General features: G+C 37.8%; 1 protein-coding gene across 2 annotated transcripts in view; it reads right to left on the reverse strand.

Moving 5' to 3' along the window:
- The window catches only part of CUL3 (cullin 3), a 97,316-nt gene extending 83,938 nt beyond the window's left edge, over positions 1-13,378 (reverse strand). For both annotated transcript variants that reach the window (XM_057551242.1, XM_057551241.1), the window contains exon 1: positions 12,871-13,378. In XM_057551242.1, the coding sequence (XP_057407225.1) occupies positions 12,871-12,936 (66 nt within the window). In that variant the 5' untranslated portion in view covers positions 12,937-13,378. The remainder of the gene's footprint in view (positions 1-12,870) is intronic.
- Positions 13,379-18,002: the final 4,624 nt, after the last annotated feature.

Below are 18,002 nucleotides of genomic sequence, written 5' to 3' on the forward strand. Positions count from 1 at the left end.
TATACTGCATCTTTCCCCAACAAGCTCAAGTTACAAAGTGTTCAGCAAAGTAAATTCACTTAGCAAGAAAAGAAACAAAAGCTCTTTTTCAAAGGAAAGATATAATTGAGTATTCTTAAATGTCCATGGTTTAGTGAGACCTCTTAGAAACCAAATCAAGACTTTATTTTTTAAAAGTGACTTTTGCCCACTTCCCTGTCCCCAACCCAGGATTATAATCCCCTAATTAGTAAGTATCAATAACAAAAATAACACTAATAATCTTTTCTTTCACAAACATCTCTGGGTTTTCATCTACATTACTTTAAAAGATATAAAAACATAAACCTTCAAAATGCTGCATTTAAAAGGATGTCAACCTATTATACACTTACACATCTTGAAGGTTCTGTAATTACTGAGAGCTGCAGAACTACAGCATGAGCCAATTAAAACTAAAAGGAAGAGAACTGTACTCTTCACATCCACTACATACAAAGGACAAAAAGTCTTTAGTCCCCTGTGAATAATTTTCTACAAGAAATTTAGAACAGGGTGTGTGGGGGAAAAGGGAGAGAATTTGAAATTCCAGGCAATTCAGAATGACACAGCTAGAAAAAAATAAACAAGGAAAAATGCTTGATCTTAATTTTCAGCTTCAGCCTCAAAAAAGTTGCTTTGCTACAAATATCTGAGGAATGGCAATATTCTAGATAAATACAACTAAGCCATAAATTTTGTAAGGAAGTTCCCACCCACATTATAAGCACCTTAGACTAATATCAAGTCTCTGTTCCCTTATTTTACTGTATCCTCTTTAATACATGTTATGATTCTTAGATGATTTGAATGCAGTCCCATTAGAGTTAGTAATGATGATGAATCTATTTGATGACCAATGGCTACACAATGACTTATGATGTCTTCAATAATCCCATTTATTCATCAGTTAATCTTTAAACATCCTCAACCAAAAGATAGCCAAAGATCCAAGCTTTGAGGAAACAGCCCAGTGAGTGGGACACATTCAGATTTTGGGCAAGTTATTTAACTTTCCAAACTTCACTTTCCTCATCTGCTTGTAACAAGAGAAATGGGAGAAGATGGTGTATTGTGTGGCAATTAAGAAAGTTTGTGAAAGCATCCGACACACATCACTTGCTCAATAAATTTCGTTTTCTTTACTACAAGGAAGAAACATACAGCCTTCTGTGCTGGAATTGTGCTGCAAAAAGTAACGACTGATAATGACAATTATCAATTAGAAAAGCACAGTAGCCCAGGAAAATGCTATGAAATCACAAATTAAGGCTGAGCTACACTCAACTGGCCTCTAATATCACTAAATTACAGAACAGTAACATTTACAATGAGAAAGTTAAATCATCAATAGACGGTTCAATTATTATAATCTGCGTTTCAGTTCTCAACATGAGCAGGCTGTTCAAAAATCAATTTAAAAATTTGGAACAATTTCTTTCAAAGACAAACTAAGTTCAAGCTTTCACATTAGCCTGTTGAAGTCCAGTTAAGTCACAACTGACTTAAGAGTACTAACAATATTCTTTCAACTGTATCTCTGTGAATGATCTTTGCATATGTGAAAAAATGTATATGTAACATTTCATAGTCTGATGATGACCACAACAAATAACATGCGATCGTTAAGTATTCTCTCTGAGTCAAGAAGTTTGTCACTGTTCTATTGGTGCTATTTTCCCTGATATAAAGAGATGTTATTTGGCACCCTGAAACACGTTTTATCCAAAGAATACAATATACATCTTGACTAGAACTCTTCAAACATAGAGACTCTCCCTATTAAGAAGATTAGTTATTACGTCTATAAGATCAACACTTTAAAATTATAAAAACATTTGCTGTATTTCTCAATATACTATTAAATCCCAATAATAGTAAGGGCTCATGTGTATAAACTAGCTCTTCAACATTCATCTGGAAAACAAAAATAATAGAAAAGCAAGAATCATACATTTTTGGATGGAATCTCAAAGTAGTAGTAGTAATGCTACAGACAAAAAATACTTCATATCTAAGTGCATGTTTGAGTTCCATATTTCTATCCAACAATCTAAAACTATGAATTTTAATAAAAAATGACAATACTTTCTTCTCTTTAGCTTACATCGCTATTTTTTTTTTTTGAAATGGATAAACCCAGTTTTTCTAAAACTATGATAAAGTGTAAAGATGTATAAAACTGTCGGACAATAACAAAGTAGTTTATACCAGAATCAGCTACACACACTCCAAAGAGAAAAAAACATGCAAAACAATACAAATTGCCACAGTTAGCTCTGTCTTTGAATGAACCTAACCATAAACTAAATGTGATATGACAGCAAAAGGCCTATAACATAAAATTATTACAAAAATCTGATATCAAATCTCAAAATTTCTCTAAAACTACCAACTTACACAAAAAGAAGTATGTAAGAACACAGCTAACTTTTCCACTGCTTCATATTAGCATTTAATCATCACCACTGAAATATACCATTCTTATTCTAAAGAAAATTCTAAGGCTGAAAAGATAGGTGACATTTGCAACATCACAAAATGTTTTAGAGCAAAGGAGAACACACCAGCATTCGCTTTCTAGACTGAAATTTTAAGAGTGGAAATGAGCCTAAGAAAACCCCAAATTAAAATCTCTTCATTTTACAAATGAAGAAACTGAAGCTAAGTAGCTTATCCAAGATCACTCAGCTAGTTAGAGCAATGAAGGAATCCACGTGTCCTGAGCTAAGGACCCTTCCGTTACACCATGTCAACTCAAATCACCTGAGTGTCTGATGCTACAAAATCAATTTATAATTAACAGGCTAATATTAACACTGAATTATTAAGGCTGTATGCTTATTTCAGTTTGGTCTAGAGAAAAGAGCTTTTAACCAGAAATCAGGCTTCTAGTCATGGTTCTTCCATAAATTCAAGCCGTAAGTATCCTTTGGGTAAAATCACCCTCTCCAGTTCTCCACTTCCCCATATATTAAATAAGATTAGAACATATTCTCTCTAAAGTCCTTTCTGGCTTTTAAAAATTAAAATATGAAAACAAATAGGAGCAAATAAATTACTTGTTTTTTTGGCTAATGATAACGTTCATCAAAATAATATAGTTCTTTCATGTCTCATTTGCTTATTTTAAACTACCTGATCTTTGTACTTCAAAATTCATTTCATTGTTTAACCTACTACTTCTTAATACATTCTGAAAGACATAAAATCACTTTTTTCTAAACATATATTTAACAAGATAAACTTCTAATTGAAAGAAGTTAAAAAATGTGTACTATCAGTCTTTAAGTTAAAAAGGGAAGTGTTAACTTAGAAATACGTCAACTAATATACCTTTCCTATTGGTTATGATTTTGACTGCTTTATTCAAGTCAATACACACTATGACCCCCTTAAGCAATTTATATATTCAAATTTTACTGAGCAACATAGGCATCCATTGATTCAAAGTTTTTACAACTTGTATTCGCTTATGAGAGGTGCATATACTTTGAATCTAGTGAGGTTTAAAGCTTGCAAAAGCTCCTTCCAAGATCTGGAAACTAATTTTGAATCCTTTTTATAAAGAGAGTACTGCAGTGTATAAGCTTCAGGGGCCCTGGATCCGCCCCTGGGTGATCATTTAAACGGCAAGCTTAGAATTAACTTTCCAATATATTCCTATTATGAAAGTAAATATTTCAGAATCTAGCAAATTCTTAACGGAATACAATTAAAGCAGTGTGGTGTAATGGAAAGAACATGAATTTCTGAGACAGATACACCTGGGATCTGAATTCCAGCTCTGCCCTTCCATAGGTATATATGTAATACACATATTTTACTATGTCTCTCTGAGCCCCAGGATAGATTTAAAACAGAAGTAACATCTAAAGATTGTTCTGAGAATTTGAGATAATTATAGTTCAAAGAGCCTAACACAAGGTAGACTGAACAAGTTGTAGTTACTCATCTTATAAAGCAACTTCTCATACTATTAATATATTGAAAAGGAAAGGAGAAAAAGAATTTTTCATGATTACTTTCAAGAGGACAGGGCAAATAGAAAAGGCTAAGTGTTGCTCAGTTAAGAGCTGCTTTAGATAAAGATGACTTGCGATCAGTACGCTAAAGCATTCCTCTTAGCAATGACGGCTTGCTTTTATAGAAAACCGTCTCTAAGGAATCTTGTATTTTCTTAAAGTAGGTAAAAGATATCCCTTTGAAGTCTTTATTCATTTGCTTAGCAGTAACCTTTCTCATTTAAAGAGCAAATTCAGGTCCATTCCTTTCTCAATGATGACTAGATTAATGGAAGTCAAATTAAGAAATTTTACTTAATTATATTTTCAACTTTAAAACTGACTTAAAAAAATAAACAGCAAAAGCTCTTTTAGTAGCAAAAGCTCTGGATTAGTGGTTACAACAACTACAGGATCAGTTCTCAATTTCCCAGTTGGTTAATGTTACCAACTTGGGAAAGTAGGACTCTCCTCAACTTTAAAAAGGCTGGATTAATGACAGTGATTTTAAAGCAATAGTTAGAGAACTCTTTAAAAAGAAATCTTCTACACATAGAACAATGTACAAACTGCTCTAAATGATTAGAGAGGGAAACTTCTGAAGATATCTACTCCACTCCTCCTAGGCCTCCTGGGTCCTGGAGACCCTATAAGAGTTTGAAAATAAATGTCCTACATGAAACATACTACTTTTACTTGAAAATACTAACTTTATGATTAGAAAATCATTTTAACTGTCTCAATGATGCCACTGTTTATTATCAAGCACTTTCTGACATTATTTCTTTTAACCCTCACAATCAACCTGTGAGAAAGATTGCCATAGTTCCCATCTTAAAGATGAGAAAACAAACTAGAGTCTTGTCAGTTTATTCGTTCAACATTATTGACTACTACTGTGCAGCACTGACAAAGATCAATACAAAAAGACCTGCTGCCTCCTCTAAAGAAAATCATGCTCCAATAAAGGAGATACTGCCTATTTGAAGAATTTTGGCTATGAAGGGAGATGGTATGGTAGTTACCATGGTAGGGAAGACAGAAAAAGGAACATCTTCCTTCTCTGAGACCCAAGGGAAGGAGTTGAGAATGAGTAAAGATACAGGTTAATGAATATAACTGAAAGAGAATCAAGCTGAAGGAACTTACACAAGATAACTTCAGTAGTTAAGTTTCCTGAAAAAGAGAGATAAGAGAATTCTCAATAAAGAGCTTAAGGACAGTGATTAAAGTCTGAAACAGCTCATGCAGGAAAGGGGAGAGGGAGTTTACCAGGGACACAAAAATATTGCCCAGAGGCACTGAGAGTCCAGCTAGCTTAGAGACCACAGTCTTGGAATTTTCTCCAGGAGTGCACAATAGTCTAAAAAATATGAGCAGTGAAGGCAGATGAACAGAATGGTTCAAGATGCTTTTTGCTGATATTTCTGGCCTTGCTCTGGGGAGGCAGTAGGAAAGAAGGGGCAACTAGCAACAGGCGCCACAGCCTGGGAGAATGAAAGGGGTCTTCTTGAAATCCAAGAGCACATTTAATGTGAGAAGGAAACAAGCAACAAGTAGGATAGAATAATTAAATAACAACAGCTTGTATTTATTTATAACGCTTACTATGTGCCAGACACTAAGAGCTTTATATGCATTAACTCTATCCTTACAAATATCTTAGGAGGTAGGTACTATCGTTTTCTCCCTTTTACAAAAGAGAAAACAAAACAGGCAGAAGTTAAGTGACTTGCTCAAGTCCTACATCTAATAAATGAAGGAGCTAGGATACAATGTAATATTGAAGTTTACAATTTCTAAAGTAGCGGGATGACAAGCTCCAAGACACAGTGAAGATCGCTGTAATACAGAAGAGGCCAGATCTGTTTGATCATCACTGTATATTTAGTGCCAGACCTCTAGTAGGAACACACAATAAATATACTTTAGAATGAATAAATGAATGACTCTGTCCACATGCATTGGATAAAGTTACAATTTAATCTAGAGAGAATGTATGTGAATAAGGTATTGAAGTCTTCAGTGACTGAGGGAGCATGTGTACGAAGTTAGGAGATGGTCACAAGAAGCACTCAAAAGAATAGTTCACAAGGGCCCAAGACACAAGAGGATCATAGATGTGGCAATAAATGGCATCTGGGCCCAGTGATTCAAGGATTATAAGGAAAAAAGACACCTCAATTCAGGAATATAAGCCTGTATCCTCAGGGCAAAGGTAAATTTCAGATGAAAAGAATTCACAGAACAGGCTGATGATACAGGGCAGTCAACCTGCAATGGATGTAGGGGATCACCATGTACAGTCAACAGGCTGGGAGGAAGGTGTCATGGTGGAAGGAATAAAATGTAGAGTACAGCTAGTAAACAGAAAAGACTAGACCAGAGATTAAGTCTTCTGACACGCCAATCCAAGGTTACTGCCAGTATATACTACCTTTACTTTCAAGTCATCACAGTTTTAGGAGATTAGGCTGACTAACCTTTAAGGGAAGTGCCACATGATCATTAATGACCTACAAATTAAGACTTCACTTACAGGTGAAAAGAGTTCAAACATTCTGGAATACTACCTGCATCGACTTACCTAAGTAATGAATTTCTATGGTTTGTCTTAAAGGACTAGTTTCTCATTTAATCGATCATTCACTAACCACCCACACTGTGTCTAACACTATGCTAAGTACTTCCAGGTTCAAAAGGGTGTCTGGTATAAGCTTTGGGCGGGGACCACAGCCCAGTTCATGAGTGAAACAAAAAAGAGGGTGGAAGGAAATAAAAACAAAATGTATTTTTAGATAAACACTTAATGTACATATTAGAATGTACACACCAAATGAGTGTTTACTCCTTCAATAAAGTTACCCCAGAAAGACTACATACTTGCTCCGATGATTATGTGATAATCACTATTGGATCTTCTCTTTTGAATCTACCCCCTCACCCAAGAGCCGGTGGCATTCTTTCGAAGCACCCCAGTGGTACCAAACCTATATCCTTTGACACTGAGTTCTTAAATGTGGTTCACAGATTGATTCTGTAAGCTTTTCAAAATGGAAGGTCTAAAAATGTAAGCACCAAAAAATGGCAGCATCACTAAAATAACTGTACAGTAAATAAAATTACTTGCAAAAATAACATTCAATTTTAATATATAAATTGTGGCATAATCATGGCTAAATGTTGGTATAACAATAGTTAATTGCGTGCTAGGTCCTGTTCTAACAGCCCTGTAAGATAGGTCTTATAAATATTCTAATTTTACAGAGGAGAAAACTGAGGCTAGAAGTGTTAAGTAACTTGTTAAAGATAACACAACTAGAAAGAGGTGGAGCTGACACTCCAACTCTGACAGTCCAGAGCCCACCCTCTTAACTATTATGCTCTCAGTCTCTTTACTTTTTAGTCATACTTCTAAAACATATGTTGAATACTCTATGTAAAACTAAATGAAAATTCCCTACAGACTATCCGTAGTTTTACTCTTACAAGTAGGCAAAGAAATGCAAAATAAAGCATTAAAGTACTATTTTTTTCACCTATAAAATTAAAGATAAGTTAGCTAAGACATGGTAGATGTTACTGGTATGTTACTGATACAAGTAACAAGTAACAAGATGTTACTGATACAAGCTTGAGAGATGTAATTAATTCTTAAAGCATTCACTTTAGAGCCAGACTGCCTAGGTTAGAAAGAACCCTAGTTCTGCCACTTACAAGCAAAGTGATCTTAAGCAAACTACTTAACCTCTCAAGGCCTCTTAGGTAAAAAAGATGATAATAAAAGTATTCTATAGAGTTGTGCAAATGAAATTAGTTTACACATGCAAAGTGTATGGCATATGATAAGCATTCGGTGAGTGGCACTATTATTACTCCTACCTTTCTGGAGGTCCATTTGGTAATATGTATCATTATGTCGAGCCCAGTAATTCCATATCATGGATGGGCTCAAATATTTATGTGAATATATAGTCGTCACAGTTGCATTCTTTATAATAGAGAAAATACGAATTCACTGGAATCAATCAAAATACCTGTCAGTAGGGAAATGGATAAGCCAAGGTACTGGAGAGTATTACCCAGTCATTCAAAATCATGTTTTCAATATATTTAACATGGAAATAAATGTACAGTAAGATACTATATTTTTTAAAACACAGCATATGAAAAGGTCGTACCTCAATTTTACTGTGTGCTTACACATTTATGAAAGATTAAAAGGAAACACATCAAAATGTTAATATGGCTTATTTCCAAGTGGTAGGGTTACCGGTGATATTTATTTCCTTACTTATAAGTTTAGATATTTATTAAGTTTTCTATCATGAATAGGCATCACTTTTCTAATTAGAAAAGCTACTAAAATGAATTCATAGCTTTGAGAGACTACTGAATAGTTTTCACAATAGAAAGACACTAACTGTACTTCATGTTTTATCTCAGTGATTTCTTACTAGTAGCACTTTTACTTTTTTGCTGACTTTACAATGGATAAACAAGAACTATTTTCAAAGTTCCATTATTTAAAACTACAAATTGTCCAATAACTTTTATAAAAATCTAACAAAACTGTTAACACCCAGATACTCTTGAATAAAGATAACAGCAAAAAATTCTAAGGTCTCCCAATTTATAACACAAAGGGAAGACATACTACTTTTTCTAGTCTTAATTATATATTCTTGTTGAAATAGAGAAATGCTATTATTACTTAGCTACATTTAATGAATGAATGATGTACAAATGACACTTTATTTTGTTTGAAAGAACTGACTTTGTGACTAGTGTATTATTTAAAAGGCCAAATTCTCACATTATATTCTATACTACTAAAATTGTTTCAAATTCAGTAACTTTAGTACTAATAATTTGGCAGTAATAATTTTTTTGACTCCTGTGAACTTTCTAGGGAGATAATGCAAAATAGACACTTTTATAGATAACTACTTCATCTTTTTATTTTTAAACTTCTAAAGCCTGAGAGGTACTAACAGCTACAACACAGCTGACTGTCCTAAAACCATTAAATAGAACAAAATCAGTCTAAGTGAAAGCAACACTTCAATGAATGTTATATCTTACTCCATAACATCTCTGTAACAAAATACTAGAGAATGAAAAACAAACTTAGAGTTAATTCCCCACCCTGTGATTTCCCAAACTATTATTCAGCCTTTCTCTATGCACAGTCCAGCTAGTTCTAGGCAACAACTACTTTCCCTAAGTGAGAAACTTATTTTGAAGATCAAAGCTGTTCCCCCATATCTAGCAAATATCACTATAGCCAGGGAAAAAAAAAAACATTAACTGTCCCCATTTGTCGTTAAATTCTTGTGCTTTTAAGTATTTTTCACAAACGATCTCAAAATTCATCTCTTTCTAATCTCAGTCATTTTGCGGGTTCCATCTAACAGTAACTTCTACATCAGTAACTGTTCACGCCACACAGGTGGTGCTCTGTGAAGCTCATCTAGAACAATGGAGTGGACATCACAACCAGAGATTCATTATCATGATTTAGCATGCGTCTATGAACCAATAACTGAAACCATTTCCAGATCACACTCTAAGGACAATCACTTTCATAACACGTCTCCTAAACTCTGAAGGCTCAGCCAAGAAGGCAAATCAGAGGAGAGACCAGTATTTCCATTCAACCATATCCCCTCCAAACCAATCAAGCTTTTCAAGCCCATGTGGACAAACAGTGGACAGTACAGATGGTGAATAATGGCTTTTCAAAGATAAGGACAAAAGGTTCACCTGACAGCAACTAATCCTACATAGTGGAATAAAAGCTCAGGAGTGAGACACATGGCAACAGCAAGGAAAGAGCACCAGGAACTTCTGGGGGCAGCATTCTTTGGTCCAAATCCGTATCGTTTCCAGAAGTTTCCCAACTACAGACTTCTTCCTTAAAAAAGTTTTGTGGCCCTTGCTGTTACTCTGGGTACCAAAAAACCCCAAAAGATGTGAAATGATATGTATTTTGTCCACTGCAGGAAAGTTTACAAACTGGAATAAATATTTCCTCCATCACCAATCTGTAAGTACAGAAAGCTCTTCATTGTTTCCCACCTTAAAAAGAACCAATTGCTCAGAAACTGATTTTACTGATGGGACTATAGCTGGAGTAGGTTTACACATTTACAAAATATCCTGTACCGTCACTTACTATTTTGCAATGAAAACAAAACAATCCCGAAACATATTTTTATACTTTTTACACATCAATTTTATAAAACACACTCTGAAAAGTGCACTTGAGGCTTTCGGTTACACTGCAATTTCCCTTAGAGTAACTGTCTATCTCAAATGGTAATGTAAAATACAATAGTTTTAAGTATGCACACATGAGTACACATAAACACAATATTTTCTTTATGGAATAATATGCATTTACTACTTCTGACTAGCAATCCATGCAGACTATAGTTCTGTAAAAGACTGCTAACCTGGAAGGAAAAAAAAAATTCTGAAGGTCTAGAAGCACTGTCACCAAATTAATCAGTGAAATACCACACCACGGAGGTATGTATCCATCCTTAACAAAGGTTCAAAGAACTATGACTTTAAAATTTATACATTAAAAAATATAATGGTTCTTTTCAGTAGGAACTACTTATGAGTGATGTTAACACTCATGAAATAAAAAAAAAAATCTTAATGCTTTTAAAAATTAGCAGATATTAAGTACTGAATACCAAACACTAGCCACTTACAAACTTCATTTAAGGATTTTAGAAAAACTTAGAGGGCAACAAGTTATAGACAGAAAGGGTCTAAAGTAGCTCATGACCATAATGCTGCTTTAAAAAAAATCAGTTTCAGTAGTATGTGGTAACCTGTCACATACTATTATACTCTTCAGCTGAAGGAATAATGAAATTCTCTCCCACCACTTCCTCCCAACAATACAAGATCCAGAAAGGAGGGATACTGGTCTTTCAAGCTATACCAATACATCCCAAGACCCTAGGACAGCGCCTGGCACACAGTCCTCAGTAATATTTGTTGAATGAATGAAGGAATGGAAGAACAGGTAGGAACAGGCAAAACCAAGAGATCAACGAGTTGACTACACATAAAGGTACAACTGGTTAATCAGAATATCCACAGAAGTAAGCTGATGTCAGATGTGAACTACTCCACATTTTAGTAATAATCTGAATTAGAAAAACTCAGACTTCAAGAATAGCTAGTTTTTCTTAAAATATTCTTGTATTAAACTATTTAAAATTCTGAGTAATTCTAGATTCTACTAAAAATATTCAGAACTGGTTTAGCAGGAGAACTAACATTACTCACAAATTCATAAACCCAGTTCACTGTTTCATTATAAGTAAAAACGTGCACATGAAGCTCATTAGTTCTCTTCTGTCAACATTTCTCACTTTCTTTGCACTTTCTCACGATTACTTAGGGAAAAAAAACTTCAAAAATATAAAATCCCTTTAATGAGCATCAAAACATTTAATTCTCCTGAGTACATCCTACCTTTATTTACATAAAGCCTGAAGACTCTTCACATTGATATTAATATTTATGTTATTACAACTTCAGAGTTCTGCATAAAGTGTATTTCCTTCTTCTAAATTTTAAGAATTCAGAGAGGTCCTCAAGTTCTCTGAGTCGCTTTCTTACTCAACTAGGACAATTATATTAATAAGTCTTCCCTCTAAAGTGCAAACTACACTTTAGAAAAAGCATGCTTCATGAAGTGAATACAAACCCTCTTTTCCCTCCTCGCATCATATACTGTGTTTGTGATTCTAAGAAAGGAAACCCAAGATCTTTCTCTAGTTTTACTGTTTTAAAATCTTCTGTTCCATTGCTAGTTTGTCTACCTTGACATATACCTGTTACTGTAGCAACGTGAGCAAGTATGTCCAGTTCCTCTGTTCCAACAGTACACTTTAATTGTTTGCCATTGGCTATCTGAATCAGATATGACATCCAAAGTTATACCCTATATACTAAACACTGCAAGGGTATGACTCAACGTAATGCTAAAAAAGAAAGTTTCTAAACAGACTACGTTTGCTGTCCCTAAGAGTAAAGCAACTCAGGGTGGTGACTACTCATTCTTTTGGGATTCCATGGCTCAGAAATGGAGAACCAATCGTCCAATTTGTTTTCTCTTATTTCCCCTTGATTGGCAAGGCAATTCCTGCACAAGAGAGTTTGTAAAGTGCTTTGGAAGCCTGTGGATAAAAGATGCTGTAAACACACCGGACGTTGTTGGTATATTACTATGGAGCATTACGTGGAACCACTGTCACTGCGTGGGGGGCAGGTGGATGGCACAGCCCTTCCTGAGGAGGGGAAGAGAGGGAGAGGACAGTCCCCTTCATCGTTGGGCTGGCCATCTTTTAGGCTGGGTGATTTTTTCAACCGCAGCGAAACCCCCACGTGAAAAGTTACACACACGCCCCATACAAGGAGGACTTCGACAGTCCCCATCCCTGCAGGGCTGGGAGTCCCGGGAACCGAGCGGGAGCGGAGTACTAGGGGTTGGGCCTACACCCCAGGAGCGTGGGGGAGGTTCTGGGACCAGCGAAGGGGCCCCGGCCGCAGCCGACGCCCGCAGGGCGACCGGAGGCGCAGCTCCCGGGCGGGGGAGCGGCGCCAGACTCGGGCGACGGGCGCGGGGAACGGCCCGGGAGGGCGGCCGCGCCGGGGCCCCGCGCCGCCCCGTTGCCGGGAAGGCTCGCGCCCCGCGGCCGGCGGCGTGGGGGAGGGGAGGCCGGGCCTGCGGCCTGTTGGGGGAGTTCAGCCCGGGCCTCGCGTGCGGCTCTCGGCCGGGCCCCCAACCCGGGGTCCCAGGCGCCGAGAAAAGACTCACCGGAAAGGCCCGGATCCGCATCTTGGTGTCCTTCCGGCTGCCCGTGCCTTTGCTCAGATTCGACATGGTGCTCGTCCCCTCCCCGGCGGCTGCTTCGGGTCGCACTCCGAGGCGCCGGTGTCACATTTAAGGCGGGCGGGCGGGCAGGCGAGGGGCGACGCTGGGGGCGGCGGCGCGGCCCCCGGGCTGGGCTGGGGAGCTGGCCGGCCCCTGGGCGGCCGCGGCGGTGGCGGCGGCGGCTCGGGTTCCGGCGGCTCGGGCTTGGCAGGGGGGCTGCGCTGGCGCGGCGACTCCACGGGATGCCCCTCACGCCCGGCTCAGCTCCCTTTATCGCGCTCCTCCGCGATGGCGGCGGCGGCGGCGACGGACAAACATCTCACTGCGCAGGCCGAACGTCCTCCTCCTCCTCCTTCTCCTCCTCCGCCTCAGCGAGACGAGATCCGGCCCAGAGGGTGGAGGGGGGAGGAGGGAGGGAAGAGAGCCGGAGAGTGGAGAGATTGGGAGGAGGGGGGGTGGGAGGACGAGAAGGGGAAGCAAGCGGCCGCTGCGGGGGACGCTCAGATCTCGCGAGAAGAGGGCGAGTGCTCTGTCCCGGGTGGGGCGGGGCGAAGCCTGGGAGCGGGAGGGGGCAACGGGAGGGGAGGAGGGGAACCGGTAGTTGGGGAGGTGGGAGGGGCCAGAGGGGCGGGGAGGTAGGAAAGGGGCGGGACTGAGGCGGGAGGTGTAAGCTGACTTTTTGAAAGGGGCTCGTTGGAGACCGGATCTTGGGCGAGGTGGCTGCTGATTGGTGGAGCGCGGCGCGGGGGGGCGGGGTCCTGTTCACGTGAACGGAGTGGGCGGGGGAAGTTCGGAGAGCCGGAGCGGTAGGACTGTAGTAGGCTGGGTCAGGCTCTGCTGCGCTGGGCTGGCCGGGGTGGGCTGAGCTAGGGCGGAAGGCTAGTAGTCTCGGGGTGGAGCGTGGGGTGCTAGGTGGATAACCACGTCCTAGAACTGGTTCCTGTGTTTTTCTAGGGCATGTGGACTAGGGATGGGTACTTGACCAGATGCCAGAAAGTTGAAAGAAGAGTTTGTGTAGGAGTTACCTGCAGTGTTAGAAATTCGGTTCCTGTATGCCTAACAAAGTATTCAGATCGGATGTGCACACCCCAGCTGTCAGGATTGAGGGGTGGAAATCCACAAAATTTCCTTAAACTGCATAAGCTGTAGATTCACTGATATTTTCTGAGGGACCCAGAACTTATTAGTGTTAAGATCTCTTTTTCGTTGCCATTGAGATAACTCCCTTAACGCAGTGCAGTATTTTGGTAAATGGTGTTAAGTAGAAGATAGGATGATTAGAAACCTATCCTTAACCTGCCAAATCATTTTTACCATTACAAGAGTATGATAGACTTTGAAAGCCAAAATTTTTGTCTTTGATTCCAGTTTGCGGATAACTTGGGGAAAAAAATTTTTGGCATTGTGGTCAAAAAGTCTAGTTTTGCTTTTCATTTATTATGGATTATACTTACTAATTTACCTCTTTGCCCAAATGATGTTATATTTGGATTTCTGACTCTGCAGAGGAATATGTGAGTTCCCACTAAAGTTTGTGATCTCATTTTAAATAAGACCCTACTGTTGGGATGGGCATCTACATTTGGAAGCTAGGGTAGTAATACTTTTTAAATTTATTTTTTAAAGCCTTTTAAAAAATATCTGGAGTGTAATACTTTTGTAGCATTTGGAAACTGGGTTTTTTATACGTTTTTTTTAAATAAGTGGACTGAAATATACCTTTTGATTTGTTCGCTATAAGGTTGAATTTTCCCTAAATTAACTTAATCCTGATAGCTAGATTTACCAGTGTTTGCTTTCACCCCCTACTTGGTTGAAATGCCCCATTAGAAACATCATATTTTCTTGTTTTGTTTTCTGGTATTTGCTAATAGAACAGAGCTTAAGAAACAAGGATGTTGCTTGAAGCAGTATCTGTGTAAATACTGAAGCTAAAAATAGGTCAAGAATTTTGTTGATAAGGTAAGATTGGGAGGATTCTGATTTAAATATAAAATACTGTGAGTCTTGGATAGGAGTTTATAATCTGTATGCTGACTGAAACTCCATTTCTATAATAATTAGACTATATTAACAACCAATGTTTTTGTATTGGTTGTAGTGTCACATGGCTCAGTTTCTTTGTAATTTAAGAATATATGGGGCCATAGCTACCATTTTACTGGCTGTATTTTCTGTCTTTTGGGGCAAGGACTGGACTGTGTCTAGAGTTCCTCATCTGTAAGATGGGGATAAAAATAATATTTTCTCCTTGGGCTACTATGAAATTTAGATGATTAGCACCATTTTTAAAAGGCCTGAGAGCAGTACTCAACACCGACTCAAAACTTGTTGGCTGTTATTATCCTGGCTAATTAAGGCCCAGGTTACACTATCTTCCTTTATTCAATATGTAGGTTTCTTTAAAAATGCTGTATACTTCTATAAAATGAATCTTATTTGGATTTCACAAACCAATAAAGTATTTTTCAAAAAGCTGGGGAACCAATTTAGGGTTGGCAACTTCATTTTGGCAAGTTTAAGAGCATTGAAAAGGAATAACTAACTGGAAGTAGAGACTACCTTCATTATCTTTGTGTTGTTGTTGTTGTTAAGTATTTTAACCACAGAAATGGAAGAAGGTCAATTTGTGAATAGAGGACAGTTCTTCAGAACAATACACTGAGCTGATTTTTCTCCTTTCAGCGTGAACCTGAGAAAACACCATGGGCCAGCATTTAGGAATACCCTGCATTAAGTCATATTCCCATGTAATTGTGAAGCATATAATCACCTTTTAATTAATTTGTTTTGTGAACCCAGATTTTCATATTTTGGTTTTGCTTAAGTAAAATTTAGCTGCATTTAAAAGAATCACTTTCAACTGTCTTCCTCTAGGCTTTTAACCACAAAGACCCAGAAAAACTCTTCAAAATGAATTTGTCTGCCACTGCCATAAAAACAAAAATCTACTGCTCATTTACTTTTTCATTTAATTATTCATTTATTTAAGAAACATTTATTTAATGGTTGCGATATGTCAGGCACTAAGGTGAATAAGACAGATGAGACCTGCAATCACAGAACATGTAGTTCTTCCTCCCCACCGCCGCAAAAAAAAAAAAAATTTGGAAACCACAGACCCAGGTTGGATTTGGCAATAACTTTTTATATACTGCAGTACAGAAATCAGAGCTTTTCCTTTCTAGGAAATCAGCATCCTCACAATGTCTATGAAATACTCTCTAAAGCAGCAGTAGACCATTCTTCTAGTCCAGTAGTATTCCCTGACTTGCAAATAGCAAATGAACTTTCAGGATATTTCTTTTTCTGCCACCTGCCACCTGCCACCTGATCTAGCAGAGAAAGCAGCTCTGGACTAGGAACTCACTAGATGTTACATGCCTGCCAGTTGGTATTCCTACTTACGCTGACCGTGTCCTGACACAGGAGAACAGTGGCCCATTTCCATTTATTCGCATGGAGCACGTGCAGTCAGAGAAGTCAGGAGGCTGAGTGGACCAGCCTCTTTTCTACATCCCAGTTTAGAAATGCGCAGTACAGACTGTGAGAAGCCAGTGAAAGGCAATAGCTTCTTCTTGGCCATGAACTTCTAGGTATCCAGGATACCAAGCCACATTAATCACTGTATCGTACCTGGTGATTTGATTGTGCAGATATTGGTTATTAAAACTGCCGACAGCCTCCCAATTCATTTAGAAAGATCTGTTCAATGGCTTTGAACAACAAAGACTGTTAGGGAAAGATGCATGTTTTTGAAATTGGAAGAGGAAGATTTATAGATATTATCACTTCCTTGAAAAGAAGGGCTAGATCTACTTTCTTCCTTGTCTCCACCAGGCAACTAGCAAGTACTGTAGGCCATTAAATTTGTACATATTTAGAGCAGTAGCATTCATATTTGCTTTATAAGATGACATATTATAGGTGTATTTGATTGAAAACATAACCACAGACAATTACATATATAAAAACTGTAGATCTTTTCTACTTTGTTCTTAACTATTTTTCTATATGTACGTCATCAAGACAAGAAGTTTATAAGACCTATGAGCATATACGACAAGTTACATCTTGAATTAAAGAAAATCTTAAATGCCCATTGTATCATAAAAACCCATCTCAATATTTTATCACATTGTCATGCTAAACAAAAGCATCTCACTGGCAGCTCTGGAAACCTTCAAGTTGGCCTGGACAGTATTCTGTTTACTCCACATTTATCCAATAAATTAATATTTTGGAAATAAAAATATCTATATATACAACCAACAAACCTAATTTACCAGAATACATATTCTCAATTAAAAATTATAAGCATTGCATTCACGTAATTTTATTTTGAAGAAAAATGATTTCCTCTTACTGATAACAGTAACTATATCAAGAAACCTCTGGGGGACAATTATGAATATGTATTGCTTTCATTCGTGACAAGTAAAGCATATGTTGAAATTTATAACTCATCAGCTCTGTCTTTGTGAAGTAAGTTAATTTTGGAGATGAGATAAAGCATGGTTCCAGAGAGCTATAAAAGTAAATAGTCTAAATTTTATGCTAGATTTAGTAATTTTGTGAGTTATAAATACAGCAGTCAACAAATATAATAAAATAGTATTATCTTTAAACTTCTTCAATAAGCTGTTTGTCTTTAGTTCACAGTAAACCTGTATTCTTTATTCTTACATCTTCAACTAGTAAAAATCAAAATCTGAATAAAGCAAAGGAGTGATGGTAGAGATGAAGAATAACCTTTAAGAGACTAACAGATTAAAAAAAAAATGTTGGGGCTAGTTTCTAGCCCCAAGTTGATATAATCAATTAATTCCTAGCAATAAGTTGATTTGAAGTTATTGGTATCTGAATATTCTAGTTCTTGAGTGGCTGGTTATTGGGCAGACGACCCACTGAATGGGTCGTTCTAAGAAAGGGACAACATGGCATCTTGTTAAGATGAAACCAGCATCTTTATACCTAACCCAGTTTAAAACCTTATAAATATTTTTCATTTATAAGACCTTTAGATATGGTACTTCTCTGCCACTGGAATCCTTGATGAGAAGTGCCTGTCTTTG

Source organism: Balaenoptera acutorostrata, chromosome 8, assembly GCF_949987535.1.
Source record: "Balaenoptera acutorostrata chromosome 8, mBalAcu1.1, whole genome shotgun sequence".
In the NCBI taxonomy this organism is placed as follows: domain Eukaryota; kingdom Metazoa; phylum Chordata; class Mammalia; order Artiodactyla; family Balaenopteridae; genus Balaenoptera; species Balaenoptera acutorostrata.